The 20,733-nt window shown below is 37.2% G+C and overlaps 2 protein-coding genes across 2 annotated transcripts; one reads left to right on the plus strand and one right to left on the minus strand.

Moving 5' to 3' along the window:
- Positions 1-10,931: 10,931 nt before the first annotated feature.
- On the minus strand, positions 10,932-12,192 carry LOC131934920 (coiled-coil domain-containing protein 1-like). Its single transcript, XM_059291185.1, has 2 exons — positions 12,158-12,192; positions 10,932-11,403 (listed from the first exon to the last, which is right to left on the minus strand). Exons 1-2 carry the CDS (start codon positions 12,190-12,192, stop codon positions 10,932-10,934), a joined length of 507 nt encoding a protein of 168 aa, XP_059147168.1.
- Positions 12,193-12,465: 273 nt separating this feature from the next.
- On the plus strand, positions 12,466-19,450 carry LOC131934939 (solute carrier family 22 member 13-like). The gene is made up of 6 exons (XM_059291209.1): positions 12,466-12,609; positions 12,876-13,106; positions 16,715-16,857; positions 17,759-17,845; positions 18,571-18,659; positions 19,338-19,450. The coding sequence occupies exons 1-6, from the start codon at positions 12,466-12,468 to the stop codon at positions 19,448-19,450; spliced, it is 807 nt and encodes a 268-aa protein (XP_059147192.1).
- The last annotated feature ends 1,283 nt before the right edge of the window (positions 19,451-20,733 follow it).

Here is a 20,733-nt window from a genome sequence, read left to right on the forward strand (position 1 = left end):
ATTATGTGACGTCGTAGACCGACCCTGGAGGCTAACAAAAAAACTTTAATCCCGTCAGAAACAGCCATTATAGTTGTTAAATATGTTCATATACCGTAATTTCTTATATAAGCATAGCAACTGTTTGTAAAAAAAAAACAAAGACATACGTCATACGTTCAGTTTTCAAGGGAGGTAACGTTTTTTAAAATATTATTTTTCAAATAATTGTATACTATTTTAAACAGAAACAGAAAATGACGAAGTATAGCATTTGTTTTAGTACAAAATTAAGTTGTTAATTTAGTTACGTATCACAATTAAATAAATAAATAAATTTCAAAAGGCAATGTAATAAAAACTATGAGATGTACTGTTCATGGAAGCTGTGTAGTTCTAATTCCATTTTACTTATACATTGCGTACTTTCCGATATTTTTCTGGGAACGGTATTTAAATGACAAACTAAAACATTTTTTTTCTAAAGTTAGCATTACTGTTTAAATTAAAGCACTCAACACCAAATCCATCGCTAAATAATTAAGTATTCAAATTCTCAAATGTTATTTAAAAACCTAAGCGAAGCTAGGCAGTATGCCTAGTCTATATATATAAAGCAAAGTGGTCGGGTGCCCGATAGGGCACTTCCCGGCGCCGCAGGCGCGTCAAATTTGGCACGATGGTGCCTTGGGGTAATAGAACACGAGGGCCGGTGACGGTTTGCCGAAAAGTCTACGGACAGGGGGTCAAAACTGACCTCGACTGACCGGCGCCTTATATGGGCTTTATTACGAAAAAAAAATTCCTCCGACGACCCCCCTTGATATTTTGTGAGGTGGTAGGAGAACGCCTTGGGGTGTCACAAAAAACTCGCCATATCTGGGAAAACTTCGTAAAGGGGTCAAAACTGACCAGTTGTATTTCCCTATACAATCTTTGTATTTTATGGGAAAAACAGAGGGTAATTTAAAAAACGGATTTTAGGGCACTAACCCTCTTTACATCTGGCTAATTTTTTTGCATACTCTTAGGTAAATGGCTTGACCTTTAGGGAAAACTGTCGGTTTGACTCAAAGCCCTCGACGAGGGCTAAAAAGTGACCGCGAGTGAAATTCTCTTCATATGAGCTCTATTACGAAAAAAAATTTCCTCCGACGACCCCCCTTGATATTTTGTGAGGTGGTAGGAGAACGCCTTGGGGTGTCACAAAAAACTCGCCATGTCCGGGAAAAATCGGGAAATGGGTCAAAACTGACCAGTCGTATTTCCCTATATAATCTTTGTATTTTATGGGGAAAACAGAGGGTCATTTCAAAACGGATTTTAGGGCACTTACCCTCTTTACATCTGGCTATTTTTTTGCATACTCTTAGGTAAATGGCTTGACCTTTAGGGAAAACTGTCGGTTTGACTCAAAGCCCTCGACGAGGGCTAAAAAGTGACCGCCAGTGAAATTCTCTTTATATGAGCTCTATTACGAAAAAAAATTTCCTCCGACGACCCCCCTTGATATTTTGTGAGGTGGTAGGAGAACGCCTTGGGGTGTCACAAAAAACTCGCCATATCTTGGAAAACTTCGTAAAGGGGTCAAAACTGACCAGTTGTATTTCCCTATATAATCTTTGTATTTTATGGGAAAAACAGAGGGTCATTTCAACGCAGACTTTAGGGTACTTAAACTCAGTATATCTGGCTAATTTTTTGCATACTCTTAGGTGAATGGCTTGACCTTTAGGGAAAACTGTCGGTTTGACTCAAAGCCCTCGACGAGGGCTAAAAAGTGACCGCGAGTGAAATTCTCTTTATATGAGCTCTATTACGAAAAAAAATTTCCTCCGACGACCCCCCTTGATATTTTGTGAGGTGGTAGGAGAACGCCTTGGGGTGTCACAAAAAACTCGCCATGTCCGGGAAAAATCGGGAAAATGGGTCAAAACTGACCAGTCGTATTTCCCTATATAATCTTTGTATTTTATGGGGAAAACAGAGGGTCATTTCAAAACGGATTTTAGGGCACTTACCCTCTTTACATCTGGCTATTTTTTTTGCATACTCTTAGGTAAATGGCTTGACCTTTAGGGAAAACTGTCGGTTTGACTCAAAGCCCTCGACGAGGGCTAAAAAGTGACCGCCAGTGAAATTCTCTTTATATGAGCTCTATTACGAAAAAAAATTTCCTCCGACGACCCCCCTTGAAATTTTGTGAGGTGGTAGGAGAACGCCTAGGGGTGTCACAAAAAACTCGGCATATCTCGGAAAAATCGGGAAGTGGGTCAAAACTGACCAGTCGTATTTCCCTATATAATCTTTGTATTTTATGGGAAAAACAGAGGGTCATTTCAAAACGGATTTTAGGGCACTTACCCTCTTTACATCTCGCTAATTTTCGGCATGTTTATAGGTAAATGGCTTGGCCGTACGGCTGACCTGTCAGTTTCACTCAAAGCCCTCGACGAGGGCTAAAACGTGACCGCGAGTGAAATTCTCTTTATATGAGCTCTATTACGAAAAAAAAATTCCTCCGACGACCCCCCTTGAAATTTTGTGAGGTGGTAGGAGAATGCCTTGGGGTGTCACAAAAAACTCGGCATATCTGGGAAAACTTCGTAAAGGGGTCAAAACTGACCAGTCGTATTTCCCTATATAATCTTTGTATTTTATTGGGAAAACATAGGGTCATTTCAACGCAGACTTTAGGGTACTTAAACTCGATATATCTGGCTAAGTTTTTGCATACGTTTAGGTCAATGGCTTGACCTTTAGGGAAAACTGTCGGTTTTACTCAAAGCACTCGACGAGGGCTAAACAGTGACCGCGAGTGAAATTCTCATTATATGAGCTATATTACGAAATAAAATTTCCTCCGACGACCCCCCTTGATATTTTGTGAGGTGGTAGGAGAACGTCTTGGGGTGTCACAAAAACTCGCCATGTCCGGGAAAAATCGGGAAATGGGTCAAAACTGACCAGTCGTATTTCCCTATATAATCTTTGTATTTTATGGGAAAAACAGAGGGTCATTTCAAAACGAATTTTAGGGCACTTACCCTCTTTACATCTGGCTAATTTTTGGCATGTTTATAGGTAAATGGCTTGGCCGTAGGGCAGACTTGAGAGTTTCACTCAAAGCCCTCGACGAGGGCTAAAAAGTGACCGCGAGTGAAATTCTCTTTATATGAGCTCTTTTACGAAAAAAAAATTCCTACTACGACCCCCCCCTTGATATTTTGTGAGGTGGTAGGAGAACGCCTTGGGATGTCACAAGAAAACTAGCCATATCTGGGAAAACTTCGTAAATGGGTCAAATTTGACCAGTCGTATTTCCCTATATAATCTTTGTATTTTATGGGGAAAACAGGGTAATTTCTACACAAATTTTAGGGTACTTACTCTTTGTATAACTAGCTAATTTTTTGCATACACCTCTATAGATGACTGGGCCGTATTGAAAAACTGTTGGTCAGCATCAAAGCCCTCGAAGAGGGCTAAAAATGACTGCGATTGAAATTCTCATTATACGAGATTTGGTCATTTGGTCTATGAACAGGGGCGGTAACTTTTTAATGTAACAATTTTTTAATATTTTGTATACTCTTTTTAAGAAGAAACAAAATTCATAATGTATAGAATTGTTTTAAATGGATATTTTGTTATAATTAAGTTTTGTATTGTATTGAAATTGTAAAATTAATTGCAAAAGTAATTTAGTATTATATTTGATTAATAATTTTTATGAAAGCCCTTTCAGTTCTATTAACCTGCGAGTAATAAGTTTGCGAATATTCCATCAATTTACGGGCACAATAAAAGTACCCCACTGTATAAATTTAGGCCCTAAGCATTTAACATAACAGCCAATCACCTATTAATTAATCATTCAATTTCTCAGGTTTTTTGAAAACCTAAGCGAAGCTAGGCAGTATGCCTAGTCTATATATATAAAGGAAAGTGGTCGGGTGCCCGATAGGGCACTTCCCGGCGCCGCAGGCGCGTCAAATTTGGCACGATGGTGCCTTCGGGCGATAGAACACGAGGGCCGGTGACGGTTGGCCGAAAAGTCTACGGAGAGGGGGTCAAAACTGACCTCGACTGACCGGCGCCTGATATGGGCTATATTAAGAAAAAAAATTCCTCCGACGACCCCCCTTGAAATTTTGTGAGGTGGTAGGAGAACCCCTTGGGGTGTCACAAAAAACTCGGCATATCTGGGAAAACTTCGTAAAGGGGTCAAAACTGACCAGTCGTATTTCCCTATATAATCTTTGTATTTTATGGGGAAAACAGAGGGTCATTTCAAAACGGATTTTAGGGCACTTACCTTCTTTCCATCTGGCTAAGTTTTGGCATGCTTATAGGTAAATGGCTTGGCCGTAGGGCAGACATGTCGGTTTCACTCAAAGCTCTCGACGAGGGCTAAAAAGTGACCGCGAGTGAAATTCTCTTCATATGAGCTATATTACGAAAAAATTTTTCCTCCGACGACCCCCCTTGAAATTTTGTGAGGTGGTAGGAGAACGCCTAGGGGTGTCACAAAAAACTCGGCATATCTCGGAAAAATCGGGAAGTGGGTCAAAACTGACCAGTCGTATTTCCCTATATAATCTTTGTATTTTATGGGAAAAACAGAGGGTCATTTCAAAACGGATTTTAGGGCACTTACCCTCTTTACATCTCGCTAATTTTCGGCATGTTTATAGGTAAATGGCTTGGCCGTACGGCTGACCTGTCAGTTTCACTCAAAGCCCTCGACGAGGGCTAAAAAGTGACCGCGAGTGAAATTCTCTTTATATGAGCTCTATTACGGAAAAAAATTTCCTCCGACGACCCCCCTTGATATTTTGTGAGGTGGTAGGAGAATGCCTTGGGGTGCCACAAAAAACTCGGCATATCTGCGAAAACTTCGTAAAGGGGTCAAAACTGACCAGTTGTATTTCCCTATATAATCTTTGTATTTTATCGCAAAAACAGGGAAATTTTATCTGGCTAATTTTTTGCATACGTTTAGGTCAATGGCTTGACCTTTAGGGAAAACTGTCGGTTTGACTCAAAGCCCTCGACGAGGGCTAAAAAGTGACCGCGAGTGAAATTCTCATGATATGAGATATATTACGAAAAAAATTTTGCTCCGACGACCCCCTTTGAAATTTTGTGAGGTGGTAGGAGAATGCCTGGGGGTGTCACAAAAAACTCGCCATGTTCTGGAAAAATCTTGAAATGGGTCAAAACTGACCAGTCGTATTTCCCTATATAATCTTTGTATTTTATCGCAAAAACAGGGAAATTTTAACACAATTTTTAGGTTACTTAACGTCTGTACATCATGCTAAGTTTTTGCATACACTACTATAGATGACTAGGCCGTATGGAAAAACTGTTGGTCAGACTCAAAGCCCTCGACGAGGGCTAAAAGATGATCGTGAGTGAAATTCTCCTTATATGAGATATATATTTAAATAAATTGACGAATGATCCCCTTAGTATTATATGACGTCGTAGACCGACCCTGGAGGGTAACAAAAAAACTTTATTCCCGTCGGAAACAGCCATTATAGTCGTTAAATATGTTCATATACCGTAATTTCTTATCTAAGCATAGCAACTGTTTGCAAACAACAGTAAACAAAGACATACGTAATACGTTCAGTTTTCAAGGGAGGTAACGTTTTTAAAATTAATATTTTTCAAATAATTGTATACTATTTTCAACCGAAACAGAAAATGACGAAGTATAGCATTTGTTTTAGTACAAAATTAAGTTGTTTATTCAGTTACGTATCCTAATTAAATAATCAAATAAATTTCAAAAGGCAATGTAATATAAACTGTTAGATATACTGTTTATGGAACCTGTGTAGTTCTAATTCCGTTTTAGTTATAGATTGCGTACTTTCCAATATTTCTTTGAGAACGGCATTTAAATGACAAACAAAAACATTTGTTCTAAAGATAGCATTACCGTTTAAATTAAAGCACTCCACACCCAACCCATCGCTAAATTATTAAGTATTCAAATTCTCAATGTTTTTTAAAAACCTAAGCGAAGCTAGGCAGTATGCCTAGTATAACTATACATAATAGAAGGTGAAAAAATAAAACGAGTAATATTAAATATTAATTTGTGTACGTTACTTCCCATGTATCAAATTTTATTTAAAAAAGGGGAAATAATTTATAATTTTGTTCTATAAAGTCGTTTAGAAATAATATTTAAAATTACAACTAGTTAAAAAATAAATGTTAATTATTCAACTATAAATTTATACAACAATATGTTATATTTGTTGTGCATTCTTAACATTTAATACATTTCAGTTTTATAATGTAAATTATGTTTAAATTTGAAACATTAACAGGATTAAATGTTTTATATTATATAAATTTAATTTGTATGTTTCCAACTAATGGTTCAATAATTTGTACACAATAAAAATCTTACAAATAAAATAAAAACGCCTAAGAAGTCTACACTCTGGTTACTCTTTACGACGCGTTTTTAAATAATTTTTTTGTTTATTTCTTTTTACAATTTTTTTTACTATTTAAAAACTATTTTTTGATTATGTTAAAGTATTTGTAACTGTTTTTTAACGTTTACTAGAAGAGAGCAATTTTTTTTTGTCAACAAAATTCTTTTAACTAGAGCTGTAGTAGAACTAGCAGTACAACGTTAAATTGCTAAACCGAAAGACTCGAGTTTGAATCCAGGTTCAAGTCTGTAAACGTCCCTGAGTTCACCCAGCTCTGATGGGTACCTAACTCACGTTTGCGAAAGTAAAGGCGACTGGACATAGTGCTCACCACACTATCTCTTCATATGCCGAGGTCGCAGAAACAGGAGAACTCTACTTCACTTGTCCCATGGACCGTCAGGTTCGACTAAGGGAACATAACATTAACAGTCTGTGGAAACAATGCATTTGTAGAAATTCATTCTAATGTGTTAGCTCATAGGTGTTTTGTTCATTTGTGCTGAGAACCCCTGACTTGATTTGAGACATACTGAGTATGTGTGAGGCCGCTGAGTCACACAGCTCTAATGGGTACCTGACTCACATTAGGGAAAATAAATCGGAAAATAAAGGCGGATGGTAAAACTAAGCTAATGACTAGACCAGGGGTCGGCAACATGCGGCTCTTTTGATATCAAGATGCGGCTCTCCAGCTTCTTGAACAAATACTAATAATCTTAATAAAAAAAAATATTTGAAATAAAAAAAAATGTTTGTGGCTCTTTAAAACCAGGGAAATTTTGAAAATTGTAACTTTTGGCTCTCCCGCTTCAAAAGGTTGCCGACCCCTGGACTAGACAGAAGTTAAATGGTTAAGTCAATGAAAACAAGACAACCCTACATTTTACAACCCATTATGTTACAACGCAACAACTTTACCGTCACAATCCAATACGTCACAATCCAACACGTCACAATCCAACAAGTTATCAATATTAACAGAAAGTGATATTTCAACAATATCTTTTTCTGTTAATATTGCTATTTCAGTAACAACGCCTGCTTCCATCCTCTCTACACTACAACACGCTGTAATCCAACAAGTTACATTCCTAAACGTTACAATCCTACACGTTACAATCCAACACAATGTAATCCTACACGTTACAATCCTACACGTTACAATCCTACACGTTACAATCCTAAACGTTACAATCCTACACGTTACAATCCTACACGTTACAATCCTACACGTTACAATCCTAAACGTTACAATCCTAAACGTTACAATCCTACACGTTACAATCCTACACGTTACAATCCTAAACGTTACAATCCTACACGTTACAATCCTACACGTTACAATCCTAAACGTTACAATCATACACGTTGTAATCATACACGTTACAATCCTACACGTTACAATCCTTAACGTTGTAATCCTACACGTTGTAATCATACACGTTACAATCCTACACGTTACAATCCTACACGTTACAATCCAACACGTTGTAATCCTAAACTTTGTAATCACACACGTTACAATCCTACACGTTATAATCCTAAAAGTTGTAATCATACACGTTACAATCCTACACGTTACAATCCTACACGTTACAATCCTACACTTATAACCCTTCCTCGTTGAAACCCAATACAGCAACAGCTGCTTACATTTTAAAATTAATTGTGATTAAATAAGTCAAATTTTCGTTAAACGCAAATATAACTGTCTACAAGTAATTTTTTTTTTCAATGTCATCATTCAAACTTCTTCCAATTATTGTTTACAAAGTAAAATAATTTAAACTAAGATCCGAACAGTCAAGTCTTATTTTTTACTTGCCAGTTTTGCGAAATATAATATGTTTAAATATGTAAATCATTTCAAAGCTCGTGTAAGTATAGCATATGTTACCCATAAATAAATAAAAACAAAAGCTCAACACACTATAATCATGTTGGCTTACATGTGTGAATAAAGCTTTTTAGACGACGAAATATGCTTAGCTCCACCCTCCCCCCCCCCCCCCCCAACAATTGTTCATCTTTTCTCATGTCATCCCACATTCTCATTAAGTTATCAGATAATTAGATGGGTTTTTTTAAATTAATTATGCATTTAATTACTTGCTGTTGAGACGTTACGTACGTGGGACCACATTCAAGCAGGAGTTGTTATAAAGGTAGGTTGTTGTATCAGTAGGTTTTCATATTGGTAGGTTGTTCTATTGGTAGGTTGGTCTATTGGTAGGTTGTCATATTAGTAAATTGTTCTATTGGTAGGTTGTTATATTGGTAGGTTGTCATATTGGTAGGTTGTTCTATTGGTAGGTTGTCATATTGGTAGGTTGTTCTATTGGTAGGTTGTTCTATCAGTAGGTTGTTCTATTGGTAGGTTGTTCTATTGGTAGGTTGTTCTATTGGTAGGTTGTTCTATTGGTAGGTTGTTCTATTGGTAGGTTGTTCTATTGGTAGGTTGTTCTATTGGTAGGTTGTTCTATTGGTAGGTTGTCATATTGGTAGGTTGTTCTATTGGTAGGTTGTTCTATTGGTAGGTTGTTCTATTGGTAGGTTGTCATATTGGTAGGTTGTTCTATTGGTAGGTTGTTCTATTGGTAGGTTGTTCTATTGGTAGGTTGTCTATTGGTAGGTTGTTCTATTGGTAGGTTGTCTATTGGTAGGTTGTTCTATTGGTAGGTTGTCATATTGGTAGGTTGTTCTATTGGTAGGTTGTCTATTGGTAGGTTGTTCTATTGGTAGGTTGTCTATTGGTAGGTTGTTCTATTGGTAGGTTGTCATATTGGTAGGTTGTTCTATTGGTAGGTTGTCTATTGGTAGGTTGTTCTATTGGTAGGTTGTCTATTGGTAGGTTGTTCTATTGGTAGGTTGTCTATTGGTAGGTTGTCTATTGGTAGGTTGTTCTATTGGTAGGTTGTTGTTTCAAAAGGTTGTCATATTGGTAGGTTTTTGTATTAGTAGGTTGTTATATTGGTAGGTTGTTGTATCGGTAGGTTGTTCTATTGGTAGGTTGTTCTATTGGTAGGTTGTTATATTAGTAGGTTGTCATATTGGTAGGTTGTTCTATTGGTAGGTTGTCTATTGGTAGGTTGTTCTATTGGTAGGTTGTTGTTTCAAAAGGTTGTCATATTGGTAGGTTTTTGTATTAGTAGGTTGTTATATTGGTAGGTTGTTGTATCGGTAGGTTGTTATATTGGTAGGTTGTTCTATTGGTAGGTTGTTCTATTGGTAGGTTGTTGTATTGGTAGGTTGTTGTATTGGTAGGTTGTTATATCAGTAGATTATCATACAGGGAGTGTATCTTATTGATGGCCATAATCTTTAAATACTCGTTAAAAGTAATTATCTTTATTTTAATTAATTTGTTCTAAACACTTCTATTCCAGACTAACATTTGCCATTCGAGGAGCCTATAGCTTGTATAATGCTACCTAGTGTGTTAACGTCATAAACTGACCCCACACAAAAAAAACCCACACAAAAAAAACACAAAAAAATAACAACTAGGTATTGAGTTTTGGACTTGTATATTAACATGTTAAGAAAGACTGGTTGGTCTAATTTGTTATTGATGTATGCAAAACTGTGTTCACATCAAACAAAGCTAAACAGTTATATCAATTCAGCTTTGATTCATTTAAGCCTTGCATAGTCAGCTTAATTAAGCCAAACAGCGTGAACAGGCATAGTCAACCGTTTGTTATGTTACTTAAGTCCTGCAAAGTCAACTAAGTCCATCGAAGTCAACTTAAGTCTACCAAATTCAACTAAGTCAACCAAAGTCAACTTAAGTCCACCAAATTCAACTAAGTCAACCAAAGTCAACCAAAGTCAACTAAGTCAACCAAAGTCAACTTCAGTCTACCAAAGTCAACTAAGTCAACCAAATTCAACTAAGTCAACCAAAGTCAACCAAAGTCAACTAAGTCAACCAAAGTCAACTTCAGTCTACCAAAGTCAACTAAGTCAACCAAAGTCAACTAAGTCAACCAAAGTCAACTTCAGTCTACCAAAGTCAACTTAGTCCACCAAAGTCAACTAAGTCAACCAAAGCGAACTTAAGTCCACCAAAGTCAACTAAGTCCACTAAAGTCAACTTAAGTCCACCAAAGTCAACTAAGTCCACCAAAGTCAAGTTGAATCCACCAAAGTCAACTAAGTCCACCAAAGTCAACTTCAGTCAACCAAAGTCACATATCCCAGCACCGCCCACCATGACTTACAGTGTGGACAGCCTGGAGAACCTGATGGCCGCTCTAGGAGGACGTGGCAAGTTCCAGTTGATGGTCCACGTCCTGTTGGCTGTATCCTACATCAATGTTCTATTTCATCACGTCATCATGGCCTTCCATGGGTTGCCGGTCCCCCATACATGCATGGCCAGTGTAGGGAATTCATGTAAGTCTCATCATCTCATCATCAATATCATTATCTATATCATCATCTATATCATCATCTATACCATTATCTATATCATCCTCTCTAGCATCTATATCTTTTTTCTACATCATCATCTATATAATTATCTATATCATCATCTAAATCATTATCTATATCATCTTCTATATCATTATCTATATCATCATCTATATCATCATCTATATCATCATCTATATCATCATCTATATCATCATCTATATCATCATCTATATCATCATCTATATCATCATCTACATCATCATCTATATCATCATCTATATCATCATCTGTATCATCATCTATATCATCTTCTATATCATCATCTACTTCATCATCTATATCATCATCTATATCATCATCTATATCATCATCTATATCATCATCTATATCATCATCTACATCATCATCTATATCATTATCTATATCATCATCTACATCATCATCTGTATCATCTACATCATCATCTATATCATCATCTACACCATTATCTATATCATCATCTTTATCATCATCTATATCATCATCTTTATCACATCTATATCATCTATATCATTATCTATATAATCATCTATATCATTATCTATATCATTATCTATATCATCATCTATATCATCATCTGTATCATCTACATCATCATCTATATCATCATCTATCTCATCATCTATATCATCATCTATATCATCATCTATATCATCATCTATATCATCTTTTATATCATCTATATCATCATCAATATCATCTATATCATCATCAATATCATCATCTATATCATTATCAATATCATCATCTATATCATCTTCTATATCATCATCTATATCATCATCTGTATCATCTACATTATCATCTATATCATCATCTATATCATCATCTATATCATCATCTATATCATCATCTATATCATCATCTATATCATCATCTATATCATCTATATCATCATAAATATCATCTATATCATCATCAATATCATCATCTACATCATCATATTTTCCTTTTTGTGCCCATGACACAGCAAGCTCCCACCATTTTTGTCGGTCTCCCCCAATTTTCCTGGCAGTCCCCCGTGACAGTCCTGCCTCTGCCAGCTGCTTCCTGGCAGTCCCCCATGACAGTCCTTCCTCTGCCAGCTGCTTCCACACTGTGCGCCTCCAAGTCTCCATTGACCTTTCCTGATTTATTTATTTTTTGTTGAAGCGTCCAGTTTAGCGCCATTCCTACAATATCATCTGGATTCATTCATGAGCCGTGCCACATCCAGCGCCATCTTCTTTTTTTTCATTTAATTCGGATACTGCTTCCATTTCCTTCTCTCCTTGTAGTCTATCATAGAAGATGATGTTAGGCCATCATCTACATTCTTTCGAGTAACATGTTTTAGCTATTCCTAAAAATCAGAGTTTCTTTCAGGCATCTCTTCGGGTTGATGGAGCACTGGGGAAAAAATGAAAAAAAAAATTTTAACCATTTTTTGAAACATCAAAAGCTAGGATCTTCTTCATGCTTTACTGAAAGTTTTCAAACTTAAACTTAGACTGGTTTTTTTTAACCAGATTACGAGGTGTGAAATCTTTTCATTTTAGCAGCAGTTTATGATGTCAAAATGTCCAATGACGTCACTAGCACGTCCCACTGGCAATGCTCGACTACTTTTTACTTCTCTGACGGCCGTAACGAGACTGTACTGTGTACGGCGGGACAGTGGATGTACACACCTGTACACAACGAGTGGAACATCGTCAGCCAGGTCAGATCTGCATTTTAAATACATAATTTATGGGCCATATTAATTATGCACATTTTGTTTGGCGTTCACTTGGTGTGCAATTCTTTTTTCTACGAGATTCTATTCTATTTTAAAAAGTTTAAGCAATTAAACATGGATTAAAAATCATGTCTATAACCCGAGTTGCCATCCCCTGTATATAAGAATATTCAAGAAAGTTTCGGGGAGCACTCCCGGTTTATTTTTTATAAAATTCTCACATATAATCGTTTTATCTTTTATTCCAGTTTGATCTCGTCTGCTCCGATGCTTACCTTGTCGACCTGGCTACCACCATTTATTTCAGTGGCGTCACCATTGGTAGTCTGGTGTTTGGTGATTTAGCTGACCGGTACGGCCGTCTTCCCGTCATGCTCTTCACCCTCTACACGTCATCGGTCCTGGGGGTCATCATCGCCTTCTCCGTCAACTACACCATGTTCGTGGTGCTGAGGTTCTTACAGGGGCTATTGATGCAGGTAATACTATGATAATCAATTACACAATGTTCGTGGTCCTGAGGTTCTTACAGGGGCTATTGATGCAGGTAATACTATGATAATCAACAACAACATGTTCGTGGTCTTGAGGTTCTTGCAGGGGCTATTGATGCAGGTAATACTATGATAATAAACTACACCATGTTCGTGGTCTTGAGGTTCTTGCAGGGGCTATTGATGCAGGTAATACTATGATAATCAATTACACAATGTTCGTGGTCCTGAGGTTCTTGCAGGGGCTATTGATGCAGGTAATACTATGATAATCAATTACACAATGTTCGTGGTCCTGAGGTTCTTGCAGGGGCTATTGATGCAGGTATTACTATATGTCAATTACGTTTACAAGACACAGTGGCTAACTAGCAGTATAGACTAACATTGGATGAGATCTGGACGAAACTCTGCAATCTCACACGTTTTCACACACCTTATATACCCTTACATAAACTGGTACCAACCGGACTATTATAACTCACTGCACGAGAACTGAACAGGGACAAATTGAATAGTGTACCAAGTATAAACAACATTCACCCCCATTCATTCCCATTTACTCGTTCACTAAATACCATAACACGAATGATATTAAAGTTAGGACATATAATTTCAGGGATTTCAAACTTCCGCATACACTATGGCGGTAGAGCTGTATGTGGCAAAACATCGACCATTTGCTGGAGTGCTGATGGAATTTTTCTTCGGATTCAGCATGCTCGTCCTCGCCGGTCTGGCGTATCTGTTGAGGAACTGGCGACATCTGCAGATTGGGATCAGTGTAGTGGGGGTCACAGCACTGGCACATCCGTGGTGGGTTCTTTGGGTTGTTGATGTATGTTGGTGTGTTGTTGTTGTATGTTGGTGGGTTATTGTTGTATCTTGTTGGGTTGTTTGGGCAATGTTTTATCTTGTTTTGTTATTTTGGGCAACGTTTTATCTTGTTGGGTTTTTGGGGCCATGTTATGTGAGTGGGTGGGTTGTAGGTCTATATTGTATGTGTTAGGGTTGTTTGGACTGTTGTTGTATCTTGTAGGGTAGTTGAGCTATTGTTGTATTTTGGTGCGTTGTTGGGTTGATGTTGTATATTGGTGTTTTTTTTTTGTCAATGTTGTATTTATGTAGTTTGTTGGGACAACGTTGTATATCTTGACAGTCTGTCAAATCAATATTGTAGTGTATTTTGGTACTTTTAATGAGGGCTACGTTCTATAATACAATACATCTATACTACAAGCCGCTAAGTAGTGTGTCATTCCGTTACTCCATTACTGACACAACGCTATAGACACTTGCATTTCGTCAGCACTGCGAAAGTAGAAAACTTTAAATTCTTATAGAAAGATTCTAGTCAACCATCTATTGGTGTAGTGTATATTAGCTATTTTGTACCTGTACAGTTTTATAAAACAGAGCTATCTCACAATAAAACGTCGTTTACATCGTAACCTAGAGTGATATTAATAATTAGTTTATAGTACAAAACTTTGGTTATTTTCCTTTAAAATATAAAAGTAACAGTGTTTAATTAATCAAAAACATTTTAGAAGCACAAACATAATGTATAAAAACAAAATGTAAAAGATAATGAAATTAGTGAGGCATTAACACAGAAATAGTGTAATGAGATCACTTTAAGTATGAACGCATTTAGATTTAAAAAACCACAATTATTGTACGACCATAAAGATCTAAGTTTGGAGATAGTGTTTACAATGCCATAAATTGTTTTAGCTACTAGTACTACACTGTCAGGGCCGGGTACTCGAGCCACTACTTACAGGTTAGCAGTCGTGCGTTCTACAATTATTTTCCTATTTACTTGTAAAAAAAACATAAACATATCCCTTATTACTTCGGTATCTTATTTTTTTTTAAATGTTTGTCTATCCTTTGAAATCGTATTTGAGTCGCCTCCCATCATACACGTTTACATGTAATAAAGCCTAGCTTATGCCCCTTTAAATAATTTGCCTCTACTTAAAGGATAGTACCTGAATCTCTTAGATGGCTCATCATGAAGGGGAAAACGAAAGAAGCTTATGACGTCATCAAGAGAATCTGCAATTTCAATAAGGTTTTACTTTTGTTTTTGTAGTCTCCGCTTGCATAAACTGACATAGTTGATTTACCTCCCCTGTTCACACAGTAACACAGTTATTATTGTTATCTACCCTGTTCACCAATAATTTATCATTATTTTCTCCCTTGTCTAAAATCACAGAGTTACCATTCCTGTCTGTGTTGACTAGAATCACACAATCAATGTTGTCTCCCCCTTTTCACAGTCACAGTTACCTTTTATGTCTCTCTATTCCACATTCACACAACCATTGTCTTTTCCCCTTTCAACAGTCACACACTTTTAGTTTGTTTCCACTTTTCCACAATCACACAATTTTCATTGTTGTCTCCCTTTCCATCATCACTTGATTATCATTCCCAAGCAGTTTGTCCCCTGATGACAGTGAATAGAATCTATAGCTCTTCAGTATTATAAAGTAGAATATTGGTGTATTTTTTCTTTCTTGTATACACGAAGTATAGAGACAGTCTTGTAATCGTGCAAAAAAAAATCGAGATTTTTACAAATCTCGACTTTTTACACCTCACTGATACGGAAAAACATAATTTTGCAATCTTGTCCGTATGTCTGTGTGTCTGTCTTTCTGTCTGCCTGTCTATCTGTCTGTCTGTCTGTCTGTCTGTCTGTCTGTCTGTCTGTCTGTCTGTCTGTCTGTCTGTCTGTCTGTCTGTCTGTCTGTCTGTCTGTCTGTCTGTCTGTCTGTCTGTCTGTCTGTCTGTCTGTCTGTCTGTCTGTCTGTCTGTCTGTCTGTCTGTCTGTAAACACGATAACTTGAGTGCCGTTACAGCTAGGTTGATGAACTTTCATATATAAGTATTTTATCAAAATCGTAGATCCGTATCAACTTTTGAGCGATTTCCGATAACCGGAAGTGGTACTTTTTCTACTATGAATTTTTCAAAAGCCTATAATTTGAGTACTATTTCAGATAGATAAATGAAATTTCACATGTAAGTAAAAGATCTAATTCCCTACCTTCTATCAAATTTAGAGTAATTTCCGTTATTTCCGATTTCTCAAAAAATGCATGTAAATTTATAAAGTACTAATAATATTGCGCACTATTATGCACATTTTGTTTTGGCGTTCGCTTGGTGCGCAATTCTTTTTTCTATGAGATTCTATTCTATTTTTAAAAGTTTAAGTAATTAAAAATCATGTCTATATTCCAAGTTATATAAGAATATTCGAGAAAGTTTAGGGGAGAACACGCCCGGTTTATTTTAAAACTACGTATTGTGTTCCTACACCAGGGCTTCGGTAGCAAAAAAAAAAACAACAACAACTTAATGCTTTAATGATATTAATAATCTATTAAGGCATGGAAATAAAAATACAACCATTTTATAAGGTCTCATCCATCTCTCTTGTTTTGCTCTTTAATAAAAAGCTCAACCTTAACATAAACGAATTGTTATATTTAAAGGGATTAGAAGTCAAGTAACTGCTTATTTGGCGAAAATACAAAACACATTTTTTAACTAAATAGTTAATAATCCAACAGATACCAGTCCCTGACGAAGAATGGGAACTAGTGAAAAAGGAAACGAACACATCAATGGACGGACAAGTGCGACAGTGTAACCTGACTGACTTGGTCCGCAATGGACAAATGAGACAAAGATCTCTCATTCTCTTCTACGTTTGGTTGGTGAATATTGTGTTGTCCTGTGTTGAAAAATATTTCCTTACAACAGTCTATGCTAGTTTCTTAAAATTCCTGCAGTGTTAAGTTTGATAAGTTAGTTCCTCAGCTACCTTCAAGGGTAATCAATTTTCTCTATGTTAGTCTCTTCAAACTGACTCCAATGGTAAACCATCTTTCTTGTATTAATTTCTCAAACTGTCTCTAGCAGGACACATAGGGCAGATGAAGTAAAGTTCTTCTGTTTCACTGAACTCGGCATATGATATGACCAGTCGTCTTTCATTTCGCTAACGGAAGTTAGGTACTCATTACTGATTTGCATCCGGATTCGAACCCGAGACTTTCCGGATAGCAGTCTAGTGCTCAAACCGCTAGGCCATGCCCGGCTTCTCATTTCTTATAGAACGGTTCTCCGTGTCTGTAAGACTATTAAAACACATTTTTCAGATGTTTTATTACTTTAATTTAATTACGAATGATATGTCATTGGAAATTCACGTTTTTCAGTTGGTCGAAGGGTGCTTTTGGTTTTATTAAATCTTTATTTCATAAGACTTACCTCCCCTACCCTCATATACCAACACCGATCATGTAAATAAATTTGTTTATTTCCTTGAGATCCTAATCTTGATTATTGTATGGTTATGTTTTACTTTAGTAACTTATCACTTTATGGGTGTTCAGAAAAACCATGTTGAGTGTTTATGCATAAAAAATAAATATAAAATTCTTTATAAAAAAAATAATACGAATGTGTATATCAATTTCTCGAATCTATTTGATTTTACTCCCAAGTTTTAAAAATTAAAAAAAAATTGAACTTGGCTCCATTGAACTAGTCAATGTCTACAGGTTAGTGTTATCAGCCTGCTACTATGGCCTCATTCTGAAACTCTCCAGTCTCCATGACAACGTCTATCTACTCTTCTGTATTGGAGGTGTGTTCGAAACGTCAGTGTACTTGCTAAATTTGCCCATGATGAATAGGTGAGTGGACTTCCATTTGAGTGGGTCATTTAACTAATATTTACTCAAAATTTAAAACACAATGTGCATAATAGTCTTTAATAATCCTTTAAAGGGTCGGCGTGACCAAGCGATAGAACGCTTGACTGCTGACCAAAAAGTTTCGAGTTTCAATCCGATTCAAATCACTGAGTCTACCCTGCTCTGATGGGTACCCAACTCACGTTAGGAAAAAAAAGGCGGCTGGGTATAGTGCTGACCACAGTATCCTCCTCTATGCCGATGTCATTGATACAGATAAACTCTACTTCATCTGCCTCATGTGTCTTGGGCATGAACGGGAAAAGCTGATGATGACATATAAAATTAGTCATTATATTTATAAAATTGTACTTTTTAAAATCAAGACTAAAAAGAATTTCACGATTTTAATTACTTACACAGTGGAACGTATTGTATGGTAAACATCAGAGTTTCTTCCAGGTATTCCCCCCCCCCCCACCCCCGGAGCGAAAAGTTCTGAAAGAAACACTGGTCAACATATCTGCAATACAAACGCATAATCAGGAAAAGAAGATGATGATAATCCTTTAACTCACAACTTAACATTTTATTTTAAGTTGAATTATAGTTTTATTAAAACTTTCTCTAAAAAAATTTTTTATTTTGCACATTTTAAAATTTGTTTGCGCCATTCCGGAAACAATATTTCTTTAATTTTAAAATCGGCTGATATTTTTTTTCAGATTTGGTCGTAAAAAGCCCCTTATGGCAACTATGATAGTAGCAGGTGTGGCGTTTATAGCGACAGGATTTTTGAACGATTTTTTATCTGGTAAGGTTGTGTATTTAGGGCAGTAAACAGTAATAGGGCTGGCAAGTAGGTCACCAACCAGTTCTATGGCTCATGCAGGTTTTATTGAGCCGTAGAACTGGTTGGTGACCTACTTACCAGCCCTCCATTGAATAATGAAAAACAGTAAATATAAGTAACAAGCAATCACTACTGCACAAGTTACAGATACAGTTTAGAAGTAAATCTGGGGGAGGAGGGGGCTAATTGACGTCATATGAGCTCGAGCACGGGATTTGAACTGGAGAATTTCGGGTTAGCTTCTGGTGTCGTGTTATTGTGGCACAACAGATAAACTGGTTAGCAGTCGATCGCTCTACCACCTGAAAACGCCATCATATTTGGATAAGTTGTAAAGTAAAGTAAAGTAGTTAAATTCCCTTTTCAAACCAAATAGTCCATGGGGCAAGTGAAGTAGAGTTCACCTGTTTCTGTGACCTCGGGATATGAAAGGATAGAGTGGTCAGGCACTATGCCCAGCCACCTTTACTTTCCCTAACCTGACTTCGTTATCCATTAAAGCTGGGGTATCTCAGGGACGCTCAACTGTCTTGAAACCGCGGATTCGAACTCGAGACTTTCGGGTTAGCAGTCAGATGCTCTACAACCCGACCACACCATCATATTTAGATAATGAGCCAGGTTTTTCCCCATCTTCAGACAACAGTTACGTGAAGGTTGCCATGGCAATGGTGGCACTGTGTGCAGCGTGTAGCCAGTATGCCATGATCTTTGTGTACACGTCAGAGATCTACCCCACAGTTATGAGGTAACATACTTCAGATATCAGATAATACAGATATAATGTCGTGTTGTCTTTTTATTTTAAAGTCTCTACTGTAGCTTTATTTGGTAGTTTTATTTTAATCAATTTTTTTATTGACTAGGTTTAAGTATAAGTGCAGATCATCGCATGGCATTAAAAAAATTTAAATTGTTTTAAAATATGTAAATATTTAAAAAACTACTTTTGGTTTTTGTGAAAATAGTGAATGTGCAAATAACGTTTTCTTTTGTGTTGTCTGAAGGTTTTGTATATGTGTAGATTGTGTGAGCATATATATATATATATATATATATATATATATATATATATATATATATATATATATATATATATATATATATATATATATATATATATATATATATATATATATATACTATTGTCTTACTCCATAGAAACATTGGCATGGGCGCCTGCTGCCTTTGGGCTCGTGTTGGTGGTATTGTGGCCCCACAGATAAACCACTGGGTAAGTGTTGGTGGTATTGTGGCCTCACAGATAAACCACTGGGTAAGTGTGGGTGGTATTGTGGCCCCACAGATAAACCTCTGGGTAAGTGTTGGTGGTATTGTGGCCCCACTGGGTAAGTGTGGGTGGTATTGTGGCCCCATTGGGTAAGTGTTGGTGGTATTGTGGCCCCATTGGGTAAGTGTTGGTGGTATTGTGGCCCCATTGGGTAAGTGTTGGTGGTATTGTGGCCCCATTGGGTAAGTGTGGGTGGTATTGTGGCCCCACTGGGTAAGTGTGGGTGGTATTGTGGCCCCACAGATAAACCACTGGGTAAGTGTTGGTGGTATTGTGGCCCCACAGATAAACCACTGGGTAAGTGTGGGTGGTATTGTGGCCCCACAGATAAACCACTGGGTAAGTGTTGGTGGTATTGTGGCACCACAGATAAACCACTGGGTAAGTGTGGGTGGTATTGTGGCCCCACAGATAAACCACTGGGTAAGTGTGGGTGGTATTGTGGCCCCACAGATAAACCACTGGGTAAGTGTGGGTGGTATTGTGGCCCCACAGATAAACCACTGGGTAAGTGTGGGTGGTATTGTGGCCCCACAGATAAACCACTGGGTAAGTGTGGGTGGTATTGTGGCCCCACTGGGTAAGTGTTTGTGGTATTGTGGACCCACAGATAAACCACTGGGTAAGTGTGGGTGGTATTGTGGCACCACAGATAAACCACTGGGTAAGTGTGGGTGGTATTGTGGCCGCACAGACAAATTCACCGGGTGGGTAGTTGTATCAAATTATGATCAATTTAGAAAC

This window comes from Physella acuta, unplaced genomic scaffold (genome assembly GCF_028476545.2).
Source record: "Physella acuta isolate Inbredline_101_S28 unplaced genomic scaffold, ASM2847654v3 ptg000123l, whole genome shotgun sequence".
Classification (NCBI taxonomy): Eukaryota; Metazoa; Mollusca; class Gastropoda; family Physidae; genus Physella; species Physella acuta.

Bases quoted from the DNA above. Each gene is read 5' to 3' on its own strand.
- LOC131934920 (XM_059291185.1), bottom strand. From the start codon at position 12,192: ATGATAGACTACAAGGAGAGAAGGAAATGGAAGCA. The intron at 11,404-12,157 runs GTATCCGAATTA...TAGATGATATAG, and splicing joins GAGAGAAGGAAATGGAAGCA to ATGTGATAAAGATGATGATA.
- LOC131934939 (XM_059291209.1), top strand. From the start codon at position 12,466: ATGTCCAATGACGTCACTAGCACGTCCCACTGGCAATGCTCGACTACT. The intron at 13,107-16,714 runs GTAATACTATGA...ATAATCCAACAG, and splicing joins TACAGGGGCTATTGATGCAG to ATACCAGTCCCTGACGAAGA. The intron at 16,858-17,758 runs GTTGGTGAATAT...GAAACTCTCCAG, and splicing joins CTCATTCTCTTCTACGTTTG to TCTCCATGACAACGTCTATC.